Genomic DNA, 19,242 nt, shown 5'->3' on the forward strand with positions numbered 1-19,242 from the left:
CCCTATATTGGACATCAAAATAACATCGTCCTTAGATGCTGGCTAGACATTGAATTTTTGGTCACCTGACGTCATGACCTAAATCTAACCTAATATTAGCATCTTATGATGTTGCGTGCCTGCTGGAGGATTATACCGTTGTTTTCACTGCTGGAAATAGAAATCGTATATGACATACACAAATAACATGCTAAACTTCAGGATATATTTATTGTGATGTATATTATGGTGATATTTTTAAAACATGCACAATGCTTTGCGGTCCTGCCTGGTTACCAATAACTTTTATTTTTATATCCAGGTATAGAACTAAAGCACCTGTGTTTGGAGTACATGACTCCTTGGCTGCTGAACCTGGTACGCTTCTGCAAGCACAGCGATGATGCCAAAAGGCAACGAGTCACAGCCATTCTGGACAAACTCATTACCATGACCATCAACGAAAAGCAGATGTATCCATCCATTCAGGCCAAAATCTGGGGGAGCTTGGGGCAGGTAAAAAAATAGATCTCAAATACATTCTTGTGAAGGTTTTGCTGGGGAGCTGTTTAGACTGCAGGATGGAGCCACTTTAAGGACTATGTAGAAGCCATATTTTGATTTAATATGATTTATTAATAGCACTTAAATACATACTAATTTCACCCCAACTCCTTTGTTTGTGATGGTTTGCTCCGCTTTTCATTGGACTGTTTTAAGATATATTCTGAGATAAAAGAAAGAAAGACAGAGAAACACAGTTTTTTGACCAGTTTATTGTAGGGATGCTCCGATTAGGATTTTTGCATCCGATACCGAGTACCGATTCCTTGTCATGGTGATCGGCAGATACCAAGTACCGATTCCTTGTCATGGTGATCGGCAGATACCAAGTACCGATTTTATCCTTCAAGCTTAAAACTGCAAAAAAGCTAATTTTCCCTTTAAGTATGATACTTAAGTGGAGAGTTCGACTTACCTAAGAGAATAAATTAAGGATGCTACATATAATCCCTTAAAAACGTCTATTATAACCATTTAGTGTGGACATGTCATGGTAAGAAGGGGTTTTACAGAAAATAATAGATGAAACAGATTTCAAAAATTGGTACAAATTAATTAACAATGCAATTTAGAAACATTACAAATGATAGAAGAATTCAACATGTCTCAATCAAGAAAACATTTGGAGCGCATAATTTATGCATAAGACGTTAACCTAACTAATCTAATACTTAGAACATCACTGTGCCTCTCTCAATCTGTTCTCTACTTCACTCACTCTCGTCACCTCTTCCTCTACTTGTAAACTCATAAACAAACACTTGCAATCGGTTCATAAGATCAGCCAGATTGGCGAGTACCGATTGAGTCATGAAATGTAATTATCGACTGATATCGATCTCCGGGCGATCGATCAGAGCATCTCTAGTTTATTGTTATTCTGCATGAGAGTTTAGTAAACACCTTTAACTGGACTGACACCAGAGTTAATTTATTGATTTCTATGTGTTTATTTTTAATCTTAAAAACCTAACCCCATTCATGCCCATTATATGAATAACCAATGACTCTAGATTCAGCTTAAAGTCTTTTTTAATGTTCTACTTTAGACGAAATAGTCACATCTTGGATGATCTATGGATGAGTAAATTAACAGAAAATTTTCATTCTTGGTTGAGCTGACTCTTTAAACGAAATGTTTTTTTTACCCCTTCAGACCCAAATTATGTTCTAAGTTTCTGAAGACTGTAAAAGTATGCAACATAAAATGCAAAAAAACATACGTGATTGCTGGTATAATCTTGAAATTAATTTTATTTAAATCACAAACATTAACATTGTAACATTTTACTTTAATTTTGAGGTTTTTGTTGTATAGATTGCACCCTTGTTTATAACAATCTTCATCTTCCTCATCACTCCACATAATGTCCACATCTGAGATATTTCCGTCTGCTACATGCTCAAGAACTTCAGGATCTGTATATTCTGCATATGAAATAGTTTCAGCAATGAATTAGTACATCGATATAGATTTTGACATATAAAAGTTCAATCAGCATTACTGGAGATTTAATTTCAGTAAGAGATCTTGAACCCATTGTCCATCCTAATGGACATATTTGAAAAAGTCCTAATCAAAATCTTGCAATGTTACAAATGTTTTTAAACTTTAATTAGTAAGTGCAATCCATCTTTCTTTTTTTTTACTACATACAATCTATGAAATATTGGCAAACATATTATTAAATCTGAATAAAAACATTGTAAATGTGGCTTACGTCAGTGTCTAGAGCAGTGGTCACCAAACTTGTTCCTGTAGGGCCGGTGTCCTGCAGATTTTAGCTCCAACTCCAACCCTAATCAAACACACCTGAACAATCTAATCAAGGTCTTACTAGATGTACTTGAAACATCCAGGCAGGTGTGTTGAGGCAAGTTGGAGCTAAACCCTGCTGGGACACCGGCCCTCCAGGACCGAGATTGGTGACCCCTGGTCTACAGTAAAGTGATGCCATGCTGATTTTCAGTGTAGTGGATTTTTTTCAAATTACAACATGCTGGGTCTTACTGCCATTTGATTAGATGACAATCGTCCACTCTTATGGACTGTAGGCCCAATTTAATTAGATTAAATGCTCAGGAACCACAAAAAACATGGGCTGACATTTGATGTTCATTGTAATGGACACAATGTCCGAAGAGGTTTTAACACTGTATTTTCCGACATGTATTTACAGTGTGCAGCACTTACTTACTTAAAGGCTCACTCTGCATTCGACTTAATCAAGAATTTGAAGATATTTATCAATATTATCCACATATACAGAATTTGACTTGTACAGATCATTGCTCATGACTATGTTGAGCTTACGCCGTCTTCCTGTGTTCACAGATAACCGATCTCCTTGATGTAGTTCTGGACAGTTTCATTAAAACCAGTGCGACAGGAGGTCTCGGATCCATCAAAGCTGAAGTGATGGCGGACACTGCAGTGGCTTTGGCCTCTGGGAACGTCAAACTGGTGTCAAGCAAGGTAACGTTTATGTGTAGAAAGAAATTTGTGATCGTTCATATAAAATGGCTAAGATCAGCTTTTCAAAAGAGCTTCTTAACATTAAATTAAGAACAGAAGAAACTTGAAAAGTCCCAGTTTTAAGATTAAAGATGAACGTGTAATGAAGCAGTGAAAAGCATGTAATGTGATAATGCTATATCAGGGTCAGTTAATAAAACTATGAGCACAGTGTGCGTCATCGATGTGGTTTGGTTGGCTTCCTCTTCTCTTGCTGTTGCTTTTGTTCTCTTTAACCACCCTGATCAGGTCTGTCTCTAATTCTCTCTTTGCATTGAAACACTGTGTTGGTGCTCATATCATGGTCTTTTGGCATTGAGCTCACTTTTGGGTAGTCTGAACCAGACTTTCAAATATGTTATTTAAACAATGACCAGTTTCCGTTCTACTGTTGCTTTATAATCAAAATGTGATCAAAATCTCTATACATTCATGTGTGTAATTATTCACCCCCTCCAAATACATCATTAACTTCGGTGCTCCAGTTTCCCCAAGAGTGCAAAGACATCCCCTATAGGTGAATTGAAGCCAAATTGGCCATAGTGTATGTGTGTGAATGTGAGTGTATGGGTGTTTCCCAGTATTGGGTTGCAGCTGGAACGGCATGCGCTGCATAAAACATATCCCAGAATATTTGGCAGTTCATTCCACTGTAGCGACCCCATATAAAATAAAGGGACTAATCCAAATGAAAATGAATGAAGGAATGAACTTCTAATAATTGGTGCCTCTAATGGCTTTCTCCATTGAGCTGTATGGTTTACAGTACAGTAAGGCACGCATTTATTTCTGTTTCCACTGTCAGAAGTACTAAAATAATGAACCATGCTGCATCTCTTTTTTTGGGACTCTTTTGTAAGGGTGCTTATGACAACAGTCACCAAAAGTGTGAAGCTAGACTTCTGATGAATGCTTTTGATTTACAGAGTATTGTCACTTGCATGTGCAACAAACCAGGCTAATGACACAGGAAGTGCATTTATAAGTACACAGTTGACACATGACATCATCATATGTTGAAACTTATATGTTTCTTTATTTAACCTGGTATAAACCACATTGAGATCTAGATCTCGTTTACTAGGGTGACCTGGCTAAGGGGTCTGCAGCACCCGACTTTATGAAAAAATATATGAATAATTAAAAAATAATATATAAGCACAGTTTAGTCTTTCAGCAATACCAAATTGCAATATGTTAAAAATACAAACACTCAGAAATGGATTGTTGTTGTTTGGTGTATAGGATAGAACAAAATGATTTGATTGGGATGAGCCCAGACATTTTGAGTTTAGACTGAAGAATATTCCAGGGAATAGGGTCTATAATAAGAGTTTGAAATTCTACGCATTGCTTCTTTTTTTTATAATAATTATATTTAGGGGCTTTTCACCTTTATTTGGAAAGGACAGTAGAGGTTGCAGACAGGAAAGAATTGGGAGCAGAGAAAGGGAAAGGGTCGACAAAGGACCTCGAGCCGGGAATTGAACTCTGGTAGCCGTGAGCACCATGGTGCTATATGTCAGCGCACTTAATCACTAGTCTATTGGCGCCGACACATTGCTTTTTTTGAAACATGTAGTTTCTAAACTCCAGATTTATTTCATTTATCAAATTTTTTACATGTTTATTTTCATTCACAAAACACCAGTGTGAGTTGTTTGAAAGGTTCAAAATTTATAAATCTAATTTATTCCGTTATTTTCAATTACGGAATTTTGCTAAAAAATATTTTACTACATTCCCCCACCAACCAGAGAATACTCTTATTGAAGATGTATTTTTGCTTACAAATTCTCAGAATTGCATCGCCTCCATCTATGGTCTGCTTCGTGCTGCACATGTGCCTTCTCTTTTTGCACTTAAGGATACTTGGGAGGGAGAGCTAGGCACTTATGATTAGCTATGGAGGAGCTATGGAATAATATCCTAGCTAATACTAGCTCCATCTGCATTTGTGCTCATTTGAACCTTGTTCAGTTTAAAATTGTTCATAGAATCCATTACACCAAAGCAAAATTATAAAAAACTTTCTTTAACAGCTGATGACAGATTTAATAGATGCTCTTTGTCCCCGGCAGGCCATACACACACATTTTACACCTGCCCTAAACTGAGTTTCTTTTGGTCTTCTTTCTTTGACATACTATCAAGGGCTCTTAATATTCCTGTGAAACCCTGCCCAATAATAGCAATTTTCGGTTTACCTCCTAATAATGCTTCATATAATAAGTGCCATATTGATATTATTGCTTTCGCCTCATCGCTCGCCAGAAGACAAATATTGCTAAATTGGGAATCCCCATGTGCCCTTGCAAATCTTTCCTGGCTGAAAGACCTAATGTCTTTCTTGCATTTAGAAAAAATTAAACACTCTATTAGGGACTCTGTCAGTTTATTTTATAAAATGTGGAACCCTATGATTTCTTTTGTCAAAACCATACCTTCTTTTTAGTTTTAACCCCCCCGTCCCTCACTTCAGTTGAGTTTAGGGTAATGTTTCAGTTGTTTACATGACTGTATTTCCTTTTTACAATATGTTCAAAACCAGCAGATTATACTATTCAGTTCAGGTCTTGTACTTACTGTCATTCAAGTTTCTGCTTAATAAAATATTGTAACAAAAAAAAAAAAGACACCAATGTTCTCTCATTGAAATATAACAAATTCTATGGCACCAATCCACAGGTAATCATTCGCATGTGCAAAATCATCGATAAGACGTGTCTGTCGCCCACACCAACACTGGAGCAGCACCTGATGTGGGATGATATTGCCATCTTGGCCCGGTACATGCTCATGCTGTCCTTCAACAACTCTCTGGATGTAGCCGCACACCTGCCGTACCTGTTTCATGTGGTGACCCTGCTGGTGGCCACGGGGCCTCTGTCGCTGCGGGCGTCCACGCATGGCTTGGTCATCAACATCATCCACTCCCTCTGCACATGCTCCCAGCTGAGCTTCAGCGGTAAGCAATCATCTTTGCCCCAGAGAGATGTTTTTTTAGGATGCATCAGTGAGTTATTGATTACTGAAGTGTCTTGTTCTTACGCTGTGCAGAGGAGACCAAGCAGGTGTTGCGTCTCAGTCTGACCGAGTTCTCCCTGCCAAAGTTCTACCTGCTGTTCGGCATCAGCAAGGTCAAATCGGCTGCAGTCATTGCATTTCGTTCCAGCTACAGGGATCGCTCGTTCTCGCCGGGATCCTATGAGAGAGAGACCTTTGCTCTGTCATCTCTGGAGACGGTCACCGAGGCGTTGCTGGAGATCATGGAGGTATGCTATACTTCGTAATCGGACGCAGTGCGGGTAAGCGACAAGCAATAAATCACATCTCTTCCACCTTGACGAGACTAGTGATGAGGGAAACGCTATTTTTGGCCACTGTTTTCTTTAGCCACTTCGGTTTCTGTTTCTTGTCATGCTGGTAACCTTGTCTACTGTCAATCTCATTGGTCAAAATGCTCTCGTTACATGTGGCGCAATAATCAATATTTTTGCATATGATGATGTAATCTATGTATCATTCTCCATTTTTGCATAAAAATGAATGGCACCAACAGTTTAGCTAATTAAGTTGAATTTTTACATTTTGTAAATTAAATCTACTTCGATACCAATACATGTACATACTGGAATTAAATTTTTTTTTTATATTTTTTATGCCAACATTTGATTGCTGTTGAGCTCAATAGATATGATTGTAATTGGCTCTGAAGGTCATTGCTTCATTTGACAGTTTGGACAAAGTTGTCCAAATAAGCTTGGTTTCAAAACTGCAATCTATTTGTATCACTAGAAAAGCGATCTGAAATTACCGTAAAGTCAATATTCATAAGCCTCCATTTTAACGATCTAGGCGCAAAGACGCCTATCGCATGGCGCAAAAGCATTAAGGGTGTGTCCGAATACAGTTTTGCTATTTTAAGGACGGAAAAATACGCTCTGAGCCCCAGCGCATGGTCTAACAGGGTTGAGCTTATCCTCTTAATAAGTTATGGGTGTGTTTTGAGCATAACCTGCATAAAACCAATCAGAGTCTCATCTGCCATTCCCTTTAAGTGTCAGTTGCGTCGCACCATGGCGCATTTTTACATGACAGACTTTGTAAATGGAAAAACTGAACGCTTCATTAGCGAGAAAACGGTTAAACAGACCATCTGCAGCGTGAGGATAAAGAACAAGCCTCCTCCATTCGGACTCTTTACTTTGTGCAAATGAATAAAGGAACAATAATAACGAAGTGTGATCAAAAAACTGAGTTATATCCAAACACACGTATTCTTATGCCCCATATGGTGATGCAAACATCTCCAAAACCCCACAGGTGGACAAATCTAAACTTGTTTTCATTAAAACAAATATAAATATGCGTATAATAAATAAAACTGCTAATAATAATAACATTATACAAATGCAAAGTGTCATGAATACTTGTCATGAATACAACCCCCCCCCCCCCCCCCGAGATGAAGAAGGCATGGAGGCAGTGGTTTTTATATTTACATAGAAATAATAATTTTGTAACATTTTAATAATTTTTTTTCATCTGTAAAGATATTTGTGTAATTCTGTACATCCTGTGTGTATTAAGCAATGTGTAAGCATTTGGACTCGCATAGGTGCACAACTAACTCGCTCTGCGCTATATAAAATATATTTTCCCAACAACAAAAAAAGTGAAAATGGCGAGTGGCTAGTAATGTTGGAAAACTACTAGCCACAGTGGCTGGTGATCAAAAAAGTTAATGTCAAGCCCTGTTTCTCACAATAAAGTGTATTTATCTTGACAGGCCTATGCATATATTTACAGACTAAAATTAAACCTCAGCTCTGACATAGTTTTACTTTGTTCTTTTTAAAAAAAAAAATGCTTGCATTTCTGTTACCATTAACTGCTTCGTTTACTGGAAATTGTTCTGTAGTTACTATTCACAGTTTTTTTTTATACTCTGACACTAAAATAAAGATCAACTGTGCTTCTGTCTGTTTCATTTCTATATATATATTGCTGTCTGCAGTAAATCACCATATACATGCACTGTGTGAAAGGGTTTGATTGGGTTTTTCCCTTTCTGTTTTAGGCTTGCATGAGGGACATTCCAGGCTGTAAATGGCTAGACCAGTGGACCGATCTGGCGCAGAAGTATGTACACCTGGATCAGATATTAATTGCAGCTGGTGACAAAAATAAAAGCAGAAAGAACAAAAATGCCTGATAGATTGTGATAATGCATGATTAAACTAAGTCCGTCATGTTTGTAAGGTATGATTTGTGTCAGTCCACATTGCATCAGATTTTTTACGCATTGTTTTTGCCTCTATATTATACTTATCATATGCATGCTTATGAATGCAATGACCAATCAGAGGTTTTTAGATTACACGCTAATAATACTGTAGCCTCACCCTATATGCACTACTTTCTTGAGTATCTATTTTAAAAAAATTAGAATTTCTGACCTTGGTCGCTGTTTTAAACAGATACATTTTGAAATATTTATTAATAAACTAAAGCTTAAGTACACTAGTAAAACTGGTGAAAAATGATTCAAGAAATCAATTCTGCATCGGGTTTGAGATTTTCAAAACACTACATCTGTTCAAAATTGATTCTGAGCTTAGTTTTTACCAGCAGATGGTGCTCTAGGCAAATTTTAAACAGCAGCAAATGGTGCTCTGGGGTAGTTTTAACAGCAGGCAGTATTTTATGCTAGTTTTAAACAGTAGACAGAGCTATAGGCTAGCTTTTACCAGCAGATGATGCTCTAGGCTAGTTTTTTTACCAACAGATGGCGCTCTAGGCAAGTTTTAAACAGCAGCAGATGGTGCTCTGGGTAGTTTCATAGACTGTAAAAAATATGGACGTAGTATCCGTGACGTCACCCATAGGTTTCTGAACACTGCAAAAGAAGCTACAAGTAGGCACGGCCAACCATCGCCATTTAGTTCACGCGTCATCACACCAACTACGGGATACCAAACAAGGGCAAGGAGGCGGAGAGTGAGGGGAGCTACAGACACCTACAGATTTTGCTTAGACCTGGCTTAGACAGACTTTTCTTAGCGATAAACGCTTAATACTTCATTACCTGCGACTCGTTTTTGTTCTGACCACATGTGCTTGGTTGTATATTATATCAATAAAGTGTTTAGTCCTGTAAAAAACACTGTTGTAATACATTGAGCCACTAAACATTGTTCTTATGATGTTTTTCTACAGGAGGAAATCGCTAATTACCTCCAAACACTTCAGATATAGTCTGTGTTAGTAAATGCAAGGCTATTTATGAAATCCAGGCATAACACTGTATGACAACGCTTCAGATTACTGTTTTATAGCCTACAGCTAATCAGTCTGTCAGATTCTGGAGTTCATTACAGGTCTAAAGAAAAATATAAATGATTTTAAGTAAAACAAATACATTTATAGAGATAATATATAAGTATAAAAAATTCACTCACCTGTGAAACGGTTTGTGAGCACAATAAAGTGCACACAGCATGCTATAGTATCTGATAATTGCTAGAAATAATTCCAGAAGGCAAATGACAGTGTAAAGAAACATTAACCAAAACAAAAATACGATGTATTTGCCGAGCTCAGTGGCTAATTAGCCGGAATCAGCTGAGGTGACGAGACAGCGACCAGCGAGACCTAGCTGTCACTCAAGTGGCCAAGCCCGTAATTATGCAGATTTATTATAACTTAAATAAAATAAAATTGGCCAATTTTTCTATGCAGTCAGAAAGCATCCGGATTTCCTGGAGTCAAGTTACTTCCGTATTGGCTTCCCGAAGGAGAGTGGGAGGTTGCCGCTTGAGTAGTTTTAAACAGCAGGCAGCATTTTAGACTAGTTTTAAACAGCAGACAGCGCTCTAGGCTAGCTTTTACCAGCAGATGGTGCTGTAGGCAAGTTTTTACCAGTAGATGGCACTCTAGGCTAGTTTTTAACAACAGACAGCATTTTAGGCTAGTTTTAAACAGCAGACAGCACTCGAAGGTAGTTTTAAACCGCAGATGGCGCTCTAGGCTAGTTTTAAACAGCAGATGGCGCTCTAAGCTAGTTTTAAACTGCAGATGACACTCTAGGCTAGTTTTAAACAGGAGATGGCGCTCTAGGCCAGCTTTTACCATCAGATGGTACTCTAGGCTAGTTTAAAAGCAGCAGATGGCACTCTAGGCTAGATTTTAACAGCAGACAACGCTCTAGGCTAGATTTTAACAGCAGGCAGTATTCTAGACTTGTTTTAAACAGCAGAAAGAGCTCTAGGTCAGTTTTAAAGGATAGACAGTGCTCAAGGCTAATTTTAAATGGTAGACAACGCTCTAAGCTAGTCTTAAACAGCTGATGTCACGCTATGCTAATTTTAAACAGCAGATAGAACTCTAAGCAAGCTTTTACCAGCAGATGGCACTCTAGGCTAGTTTTTAACAGCAGGCAGCATTCTAGGCTAGTTTTAAACAGCAAAACGAGCTCTAAGTTAGTTTTAAATGATAGACAGTGCTCTAGGCTAGTTTTAAATGGTAGACAACGCTCTAAGCTAGTTTTAAACAGCAGATGGCACTCTAAGCTAGTTTTAAACAGCAGATGGCACTCTAAGCAAATTTTAAACAGCAGATGGCACTCTAAGCTAGTTTTAAACAGCAGATGGCACTCTAGGCTAGTTTTAAACAACAGATGACGCTCCAAGCAAGCTTTTACCTGCAGATAGCGCTCTATGCCAGCTTTTACAAGCAGATGGCACTCTAGGCTAGTTTTTACCCGCGAATGGTGTTTTAGGCTAGTTTTTAACAGCAGATGGGGCTCTAGGCCAGTTGTTAACAGTAGATGGTGCACTAGGCTAGTTTTTAACACCTCTGAACATTTTTTTTCACCACAGCTCTATAGACTAGCATGTGTTCAAGACAGATTTTTGATGAAAATATGTGTTTATTGTGCAGGTTTGCATTTCAATATAATCCATCCCTACAACCACGAGCTCTCGTGGTATTCGGCTGCATCAGCAAACGAGTCACACACACGCAGATGAAACAGATCATACGGATCCTGAGCAAGGCCAGCCTTCTCCTCAGCATCGACCGGGTTAGAAAACATCTGTCTCAAAACACAACACCTTCCTTTCAAGCAACTACTGTATGGGGCAACTTTAGGCTAGCTTTGAAAACGAGTTTGCATTTAATCCATAAAGTATATTGTATACTGCTGTTGCTCTGCTTTGGCAAATAGTAAAGTATGAGATCTTGATCTGAACATATTTATTTGACCCTGGTCCACAAAACCAGTTAGAAGTGGCACTCTAGGCAAGTTTTTTCCAGCAGAAGGGGCTCTAGGCTAGCTTTTACTAGTAGATGGTGCTCTAGTGTTTAAAAGCAGATAGAGCTCTAGGCTAGTTTTTACCAGCAGATGGCACTCTGGGCTGATTTTTAACAGCAGATGATGCTCTAGGCTAGTTTTTTCACACTAGATTTTGGTCTAGACTAGTTTTTACCAGCAGATGGCACTCTATGCTAGTTTATTTTTAGCATATGGTGCTCTATGCTAGTTTTTAACAGCAGGCGTTGCTCTAGGCTAGTTTTTCATACCAGATTGTGGTCTAGACTAGTTTTTAACAGCAAATGGCACTCTGGGCTAGCTTTTACCAGCAGATGGTGCTCTAGGTTTTTTTTTTTTTCAGCAGATGGCACTCTGGGCTAATTTTTACAAGAAGATGGTGCTCTAGGACAGTTTTTAACAGCAGATGATGCTCTAGGCTAGTTTTTACTTGCAGATGGTGCTCTGGGCTAGTTTTTAACAACAAATGGCACGCTAAGCTAGTTTTTTTTTCCAGCAAATGGGGCTCTAGGTTAGCTTTTGCTAGCAGATGGCACTCTAGGCTAGTTTTTAACAGCAGACAGCACCCTAGGTTAGGTTTTAACAGCAAATGGCACTCTAAGCTAGTTTTTACCAGCAGATGGCGCTCTAGGGTAGTTTTTTTTTTTCAGCAGATGGTGCACTAGGCTAGTTTTTAACAGCAGATTGTGGTCTAGATTAGTTTTTAACAGCAAATGGCACTCTAGGCTAGCTTTTACCAGCAGATGGTGCTCTAGGCTAGTTTTTTTCCAGCAAATGGGGCTCTAGGCTAGTTGTTACCAGCAGATGGCACTCTAGGCTAGTTTTTAACAGCAGGCAGCATTCTAGGCTAGATCTAAACAGCAGATGATGCTCTAGGCTAGTTTTTAACTGCCAATATTTGGCTAAGATACAACTGCTTGAATATCTTGAATCTGAGGGTTCAAGACGTCCAAATGCTGAGAGAATTAGGTTTAAAATTCACCAAATGCAGGGTTTAGCAATGCACATTACTAATTAAATCGAGTTGATTATATTTACAATAAGAAATGTACAAAAATCACTTTTATGAGGGGTTTAAACAGTTCTGTGGTGTCAGTCTGTGAATATAACCAGCTTCCATTGGTAAAAATGTATTTATACAATTTTTTATAATAACACTTAATAAAAAGTCTGCAGAATTTGTAGCTCCGCCCTCTTTTGAGAACAGCACGATCTCATTTGAATTTAAAGAAACAGTCACTAAAATGACGCAATTAGGTTTAAAGCCTAAAAGAGGCAGTTTCAAAGAGTTATAAAACATTATTTGTATACATTGTGCAAAAAGGGGCATAATAGGTCCCCTATGAAAAGTCTTAAATTTGAAACCTGCAGAAACCCTGATTTCAGATGTTTTATTGTTGTTTTTCTCAGGGTTTAGAAAGCTGTCTGAAGGGTCCCGATAACTGTAACAGTCAGGTGCTGATTGAAGCTACAGTCATTGCTCTCACTAAACTACAACCTCTGCTCAACAAGGTATCCAATCACAGTGTTGTCCTTGTATATGCGAGTGTGTGAGCGTGGGCTTTGTTTAACTGTGCTTCGTCATTCAGGACTCATCGATGCACAAAGCTCTGTTTTGGGTCGCTGTGGCCGTTCTGCAGTTGGATGAGGTGAATCTGTATTCTGCAGGAACTGCTCTGCTGGAACAGAACCTACACACACTTGATAGCCTGAGAGTCTTCAATGACAAGGTACAGTGAAGGACAACACTCTAAAATGGAAAACAACCAATTATTGGTAACCTTCTACTCATTACATCTAAAATGTTAGTCACTTAATAATTGTCACTCTCACTTTTTAAACATGGAGATGAAAATCAGATGTTCAACTGAAATTTTTGATGTAGAGATTTAAGCTTGAGCTTATTTTAAAGAAGACTGATGTCAGATTGTAGCTGAAGTTAAAAACATTTTTGAAGTATAAAACAAAGGTTAAGTGCATTTATGTTTATGAAATAATTAAACAATAAATGTATATTTTATAGACAGTGGTCTCTTGTTAAAGCCCGCAATAGGTGAAATCTGCGAAGTAGTCTGCTTTATTTACAAATATTATAGATGTTTTAAGGCTGTAAAACCTCTCACTTCATACTTTATACACTTTTCTCAGACAATCATTAACATTTTCACACTTCTCTCTCTTGTATAAACATTCGCTGAACTTCTACCTTCCTTTAGCATGTCCAGAAATCCAACTTTTTGTGTGATGGTTAGCATCTTCTTGCTTGTGTGATGGTTAGCATCACCTTTAACAGTGCAGAACGTTTCGTCGACATTATAGGGTTGGGGAGAAAACTTGCAAACACACAGTACAGCACTTCAGAGTCACACTGCTAGTGATAGAAGATTTATGTAAAGTTGGCAAGCTGAACTCATTCTGTACTGTACAGGAGACATGGAGAAGATTGATTGATAAAGGTCTACAGCCAATTTGTTGTAGAAAAAATGCATGTCAAAATCTGGAAGGCCGCAAAAGGTGAACCGCGTTATGGTGAGGGACCACTGTATTACATAAAAAACCTAAAGTTTTATTTAACCTAAAGTTAACAAAAAAATCTAAACTAAATATCTGAAAAAATTATATTCCAATTTAAAGTTGATAACCTCAAAAAAATGAGCTTTCAGTAAGATTTTGTTTGGCCGCAGTAGCAGACATGACCACCAGAGTTTCCATTGGTGACCATACAAATGCACCCCGTATGTTTTGAGGAATATGAGCCATATTTCTTCATATTTTTGTATAATACTTATGAGTGCTTTTTTTTTTTTTTTTTTTTTTAAAGATTTATTTTTGGCCTTTTTGCCTTTATTAAGCCGATAGGACAGTTTTACAGACAGGAAGCGAAGTGGGAGAGAGAGAGGGGGTAGGAACAGGAAATGTCCACGAGCTGGGATTCGAACTCGGGACGCCCTGAAGTGCTACTGCACCATATGTCAGCGCGCTAACCACTAGGCTATTGCACTGACTGTATAATACTTGTAAAGTAGACATAAACTGTAAAGTATTATGGTAAGCTGGATTTAAATTTATCCTCTAAAAAAAATAAGTTTTTCCAATGTTAAATAGCTTGTAATGATTAGATTAGGATTTAATTGGTTGTTAAACTAGTAGTTTTAAGTAAACCTAAACGTCCTGGTGACGATGGTGACCGTAATATTTTTTTACAGTTTATTGAACTGCATTATAAAATGAACATCACATTTGCATTCATTATACTCACGTGGTTAAAAAAAGTACTTGCTTGTATAATCGTATTGTAGAAACAATTTTTTTTTTCCCTTTCATACATTTTAAGGTCATTCTCTTAAGATGTTTTGGTCGGTTTTTCCAAAATAAATGACGCTTAATATGACATATTGCACATTGTTCAAAACAGCAATCATCATATGATCATAAACAAAACAAAAAATCACACACTCCGATTTTAACATGCATTTATTATATGTTAATCATTTTTTGAAGCACATTATCAAAATAGCTACACTAAAATATTTCAACAAACGTTTTTTTTTTTTAAATAGTGAAAGCAAATAAAGGATTTGTCCTATCTTTCAGAGTCCTGAGGAGGTGTTTATGGAGATCCGCCAGCCTCTGGAATGGCACTGTAAACAAATGGACCACTTTGTCGGCCTCAATTTCAACTCCAACTTCAATTTTGCTTTGGTCGGTCACCTGTTGAAAGGTAAGCGAGTGGGTTTTATGCTAAAGTATTTCCTCCGGGTGCTCTGGTTTTCCCCACAGTCCAAAGACATGCGGTATAGGTGAATTGAATAAACTAAATTGGCTGTAGTGTATGAGTGTGTGTGTGAATGAGAGTGTATGGGTGATTCCCAGTACTGGGTGGCGGCTGGCAGGGCATCTGCTATGTAAAACACATGCTGGAATAGTTAGCTGTTCATTTCGCTGTGGCGACCCCTGATAAATAAGGTGCTAAGTTGAAAATTAATAAATGAATGTTCAAACGTGTGTTGGGTTAGAAAACTATAATTTTTCTGGTTTGTATTGTCAGGGTTCAGACACCCCTCCCCCACCACAGTGGCACGGACCATCCGCATCCTGCACATGCTGTTGGCATTAGTAGGAAAACACCAGAACTGTGATAAGTTTGAGGTGAACACGCAGAGTGTGGCGTATTTGGCAGGTAATTGATTATAACATCTTTGGGTTATGTCTTCATCTGAGTTATAAAGACGAGACCCTACTTGTGAAAACACCAATTTTTATGTCAATTTTGAGATTTTTTGTCTAATGGAAAAACTATATCCAAAATATACATTTATGTATTTTGTGTCACTTTATCAGTCGTTTCTTAAAATGATTGTAGCGAGTGGGCTGGGCCGAGAGCCATGGGAACGAGATGAGGCCGATGCTTGAGTGATAATGTGACGCACCTGTGTTAAGCACCGGCTTCGAGTTCTACGGAGTAGCTCTGGATTTTAAAAGGAGGACAGCCTGGTCTTCCACTGCTGTACTTCCACTACCACACAGGTGCTTCACATTATCACTCAAGCTCCGGCCTCATCCTGTTCCCATGGCTCTCAGCCCCGCCCACTCACTACAATAATTAATTTTTTTTGCTCTGGGCCTTAAATCTCCACTTCGGCTGCACTTTTATACAGTACACAAAGCTTTACAGTTATGCAAATATATAAGATTTTATGTGCAATATTTTATTTTGTGCCAAACATTTTCAAATTAGCGCAGAAATGTATTTCATGAAATAATGCTTGATTTGCATATTCAGACGTAACTATGTATATATATAAGTTTGATTTTGGCTTCTAACGATTATGAAAAAGCATTAATCGAGATAAACGATTATTGCATCATATACTGCCCCCTTTCCAGTTGTACACATTTGTTGCTCTGCAAAGCTCAGTTCCATGTGAAAATGACTAAAAGTATGTTCTGTAATGTAACGTTTGCAGCTCAGGATGCGCATCATTCATTGATGAAGATTCGAATCATTCATATTTTTAAAAGCGCAAAAGAGCGCAGGCTGTTGTGTGTGTGTGCTTGGCCTCGGAGACGAGCAGAGCACACACATCTAACGCCATCTTAATGTTAGTGCTTTAATGGTCAAATACATGCACATTTGTGTCAGAGCGCAGTGTTTAGTGATTATACATAATAACCCTTATTTGTGTAATAAACAAACAAGTTGAGAGTCAAAAGACATGTGAAAGAGATGCCATAACAGAGCCGCACTATTCTTAAAATGACAGCCCGCAATATTCCTGCTGCTGCCTGTTTTTATTATGAATCAAACAACAAAAGGAGAAAATCCCTCACTGCTCTTGACTTAAGGACTGCTGTAGGTGAAGTTTTTTTCTTACAGTGAAGCTGCTTAAAGCACAGTTTGTTTCATATTTTTATTCTATTGTATTTTTCCCTTTCCTTATTTACAGGGAGGAAAATAACTGTACATATATACAGTTAAAATCTGAATTATTAGCCCTCGTGATTTATTAGTGACCCTTACCCCCAATTTCTGTTTAATGGAAAGATTTATTTTCAACCCATTTTTAAACATAACAGATTTAATAACTAATTTATAATAACTGATTTCTTTTATCTTTTGCTATGATGACAGCACATAATATTTGACTTGATATTTTTCAAGATACTAGTATTCAGCTTAAAGTGACATTCAAAGGCTTAATTAGGATAATTAGGCAAGTCATTGTATAACAGTAGATTCTTCTGCAGACAATCAAAAATATATATTGCTTAAAGGGGTTAATAATATTGTGCTATTAAAATAGGTTTGAAAATATTTAAACCTGCTTTTATTCTAGCCGAAATAAAACAAATAAGCCTTTCTCCAGAAGAAAAAATAGTATATGAAATACTGTGAAAAATTCACAGGAGGGTGAATAATTTTAACTTCAACTGATAATCGTTTTGAATAATTGTGATTACAATTATGACCAAAATAATTATATCTATACAGGGCTTGACAATAACCTGTTTGATCACCAGCCACTGTGGCTAGAAGATTTCCAACATCACTAGCCACTCGTCATTTTCACTAGCCACAATTTTGTTGTTGGGAAAATATATTTTATATGCATAAATTTGACTTTGACATGCTAAAATTACTTGATTTAGATTTTGTGTTATGTCCACATGCCCCCTCACGTTTGGCGTGTGTTGTGTATGAGCTTGCTCAATGTGCATGAGCAAATGTGTCACATTGCAATTAGTTCTTATTTCACATGACTTTTCGGGGCTAAAAATTAAGAATTTACCAAATTTATCTCTTAAACTAATATTTTAGTCACCAAACATATTTAGAAATTGAAAGATAATACAATTTAATTCATGCAAAACATTGCAAAAACAAATACAACCTAAAAAATTTCAACTAATTTTCTTCATTTCTTTTGCTTCTCTTGATTTTTCCTCTTTGTTTTTTTAATTTGTATTTAATATGTTTCTATAGCATATACATTTGGCTGTACTCGTTTTTGGACCATTATTGTAAGTTATTTTGTTAGATAAGCTCCAGATTTGGCTTCAGTACTGTCTAATCTAATGTATATACACAAATATAATATTGTATAGCTTCCTATTAAAAATATGAATTTAAAAGAGAGATTTGTGAGGAGTGTACTCGTATAGGCTGAGCATTTTATGTCAAAACAAAAGTTTTATTTTGCATGCAATTTAATTGCGATTAAATATATAATATATTAAATATGTATGGGAGTGTGTATGTGTATATTTATATTTAAAGCGTAAAACTTGTATATATAATTATCATTTTTTTACTTTTTAAAAATATAAATTCTTCATGTTATCAATCATTAGGGAAGTAATGTGATCTTTGTCAGTTTATCCTTTTTTTACCCTATTCACATTGCTTTGTATTGCCTGAAAGGTTCAGCATGGTGAGTGATGTTTGTGTGTGTCCATTTTTCCAGCACTCCTCCCGGTGTCAGAGGAAGTGCGTAGCCGCTGCAGTCTGAAACACAGGAAATTGTTGCTCTTTTCTGATGTCACAATGGAGAATGTTCAAATGGATTCGTATTCTGTACATCACGAGGATCCAAGTGGCAGGTACTATTAAGGCAGCATATAAGGGGGAATCCGCTATAACATCTTTTGTACTCTAGTTCATATAGCATGATCTTTGTCATGCAGAACGTTGCGGGAAAACGAGCTGTGGGTATCCCCGACAGTCTCAGAGCGATACTTGGTGGCCCATTTCCCCATAGTGGGGCAGATCAGCCCACGAACACGCAAATCAATGAGTCTGGACATGGGACAACCCTCCCAGGTCAACACCAAGAAGCTTCTGGGTAAGTAATGTACTACATATAGACTTTGTAGATGTACAGTAGATGGATTTAATGTTCTGAAACTTTTTTTAGGGACCAGAAAAAGCTTTGACCTCCTGTTATCAGACAGCAAAGCACCAAAGAGGCCTGAAATAGAGTCTGGTATCACAACGCCACCCAAGATGAGGAGAGTGGCTGAAAACGAATATGAAATTGGTGAGGGGGTAAAAAAAAGAAGTGAAATGATTCTCAGTGTCTGCATTCATTTATAACGTTTGTTTCCTGTTTCAAGAAACCCCAAGAATCTCCCATCATCACTTGCGGAAGGTTTCTGTGTCTGAGTCCAATGTCCTGCTAAATGAGGAAGTTCTCACAGATCCTAAAATCCAAGCACTGCTTCTGACTGTGCTGGTAAGATATTTTTTGAGTGCCCTTTATTTGAAGGCACATTAACTTATATGTACTTACATTAAAAAATAAGTACATTTAACTTATTGTGTTCATATTCAATTGAAGACTTATGGGGC

The 19,242-nt window shown here is 37.5% G+C and overlaps 1 protein-coding gene across 1 annotated transcript in view; it reads left to right on the forward strand.

Moving 5' to 3' along the window:
- Positions 1–19,242, forward strand: part of nf1b (neurofibromin 1b) — a 129,921-nt gene that overhangs the window by 102,064 nt on the left and 8,615 nt on the right. Inside the window, 14 exon segments of the mRNA XM_056467217.1 lie at positions 302–495; positions 2,879–3,019; positions 5,747–6,026; positions 6,119–6,333; positions 8,142–8,203; positions 11,003–11,144; positions 12,804–12,905; positions 12,983–13,123; positions 14,988–15,114; positions 15,442–15,573; positions 18,359–18,494; positions 18,579–18,736; positions 18,809–18,931; positions 19,008–19,126. Of these exon segments, the coding sequence (XP_056323192.1) occupies positions 302–495; positions 2,879–3,019; positions 5,747–6,026; positions 6,119–6,333; positions 8,142–8,203; positions 11,003–11,144; positions 12,804–12,905; positions 12,983–13,123; positions 14,988–15,114; positions 15,442–15,573; positions 18,359–18,494; positions 18,579–18,736; positions 18,809–18,931; positions 19,008–19,126 (2,072 nt within the window).

Source organism: Danio aesculapii, chromosome 10 (genome assembly GCF_903798145.1).
Source record: "Danio aesculapii chromosome 10, fDanAes4.1, whole genome shotgun sequence".
NCBI classification, from domain to species: domain Eukaryota; kingdom Metazoa; phylum Chordata; class Actinopteri; order Cypriniformes; family Danionidae; genus Danio; species Danio aesculapii.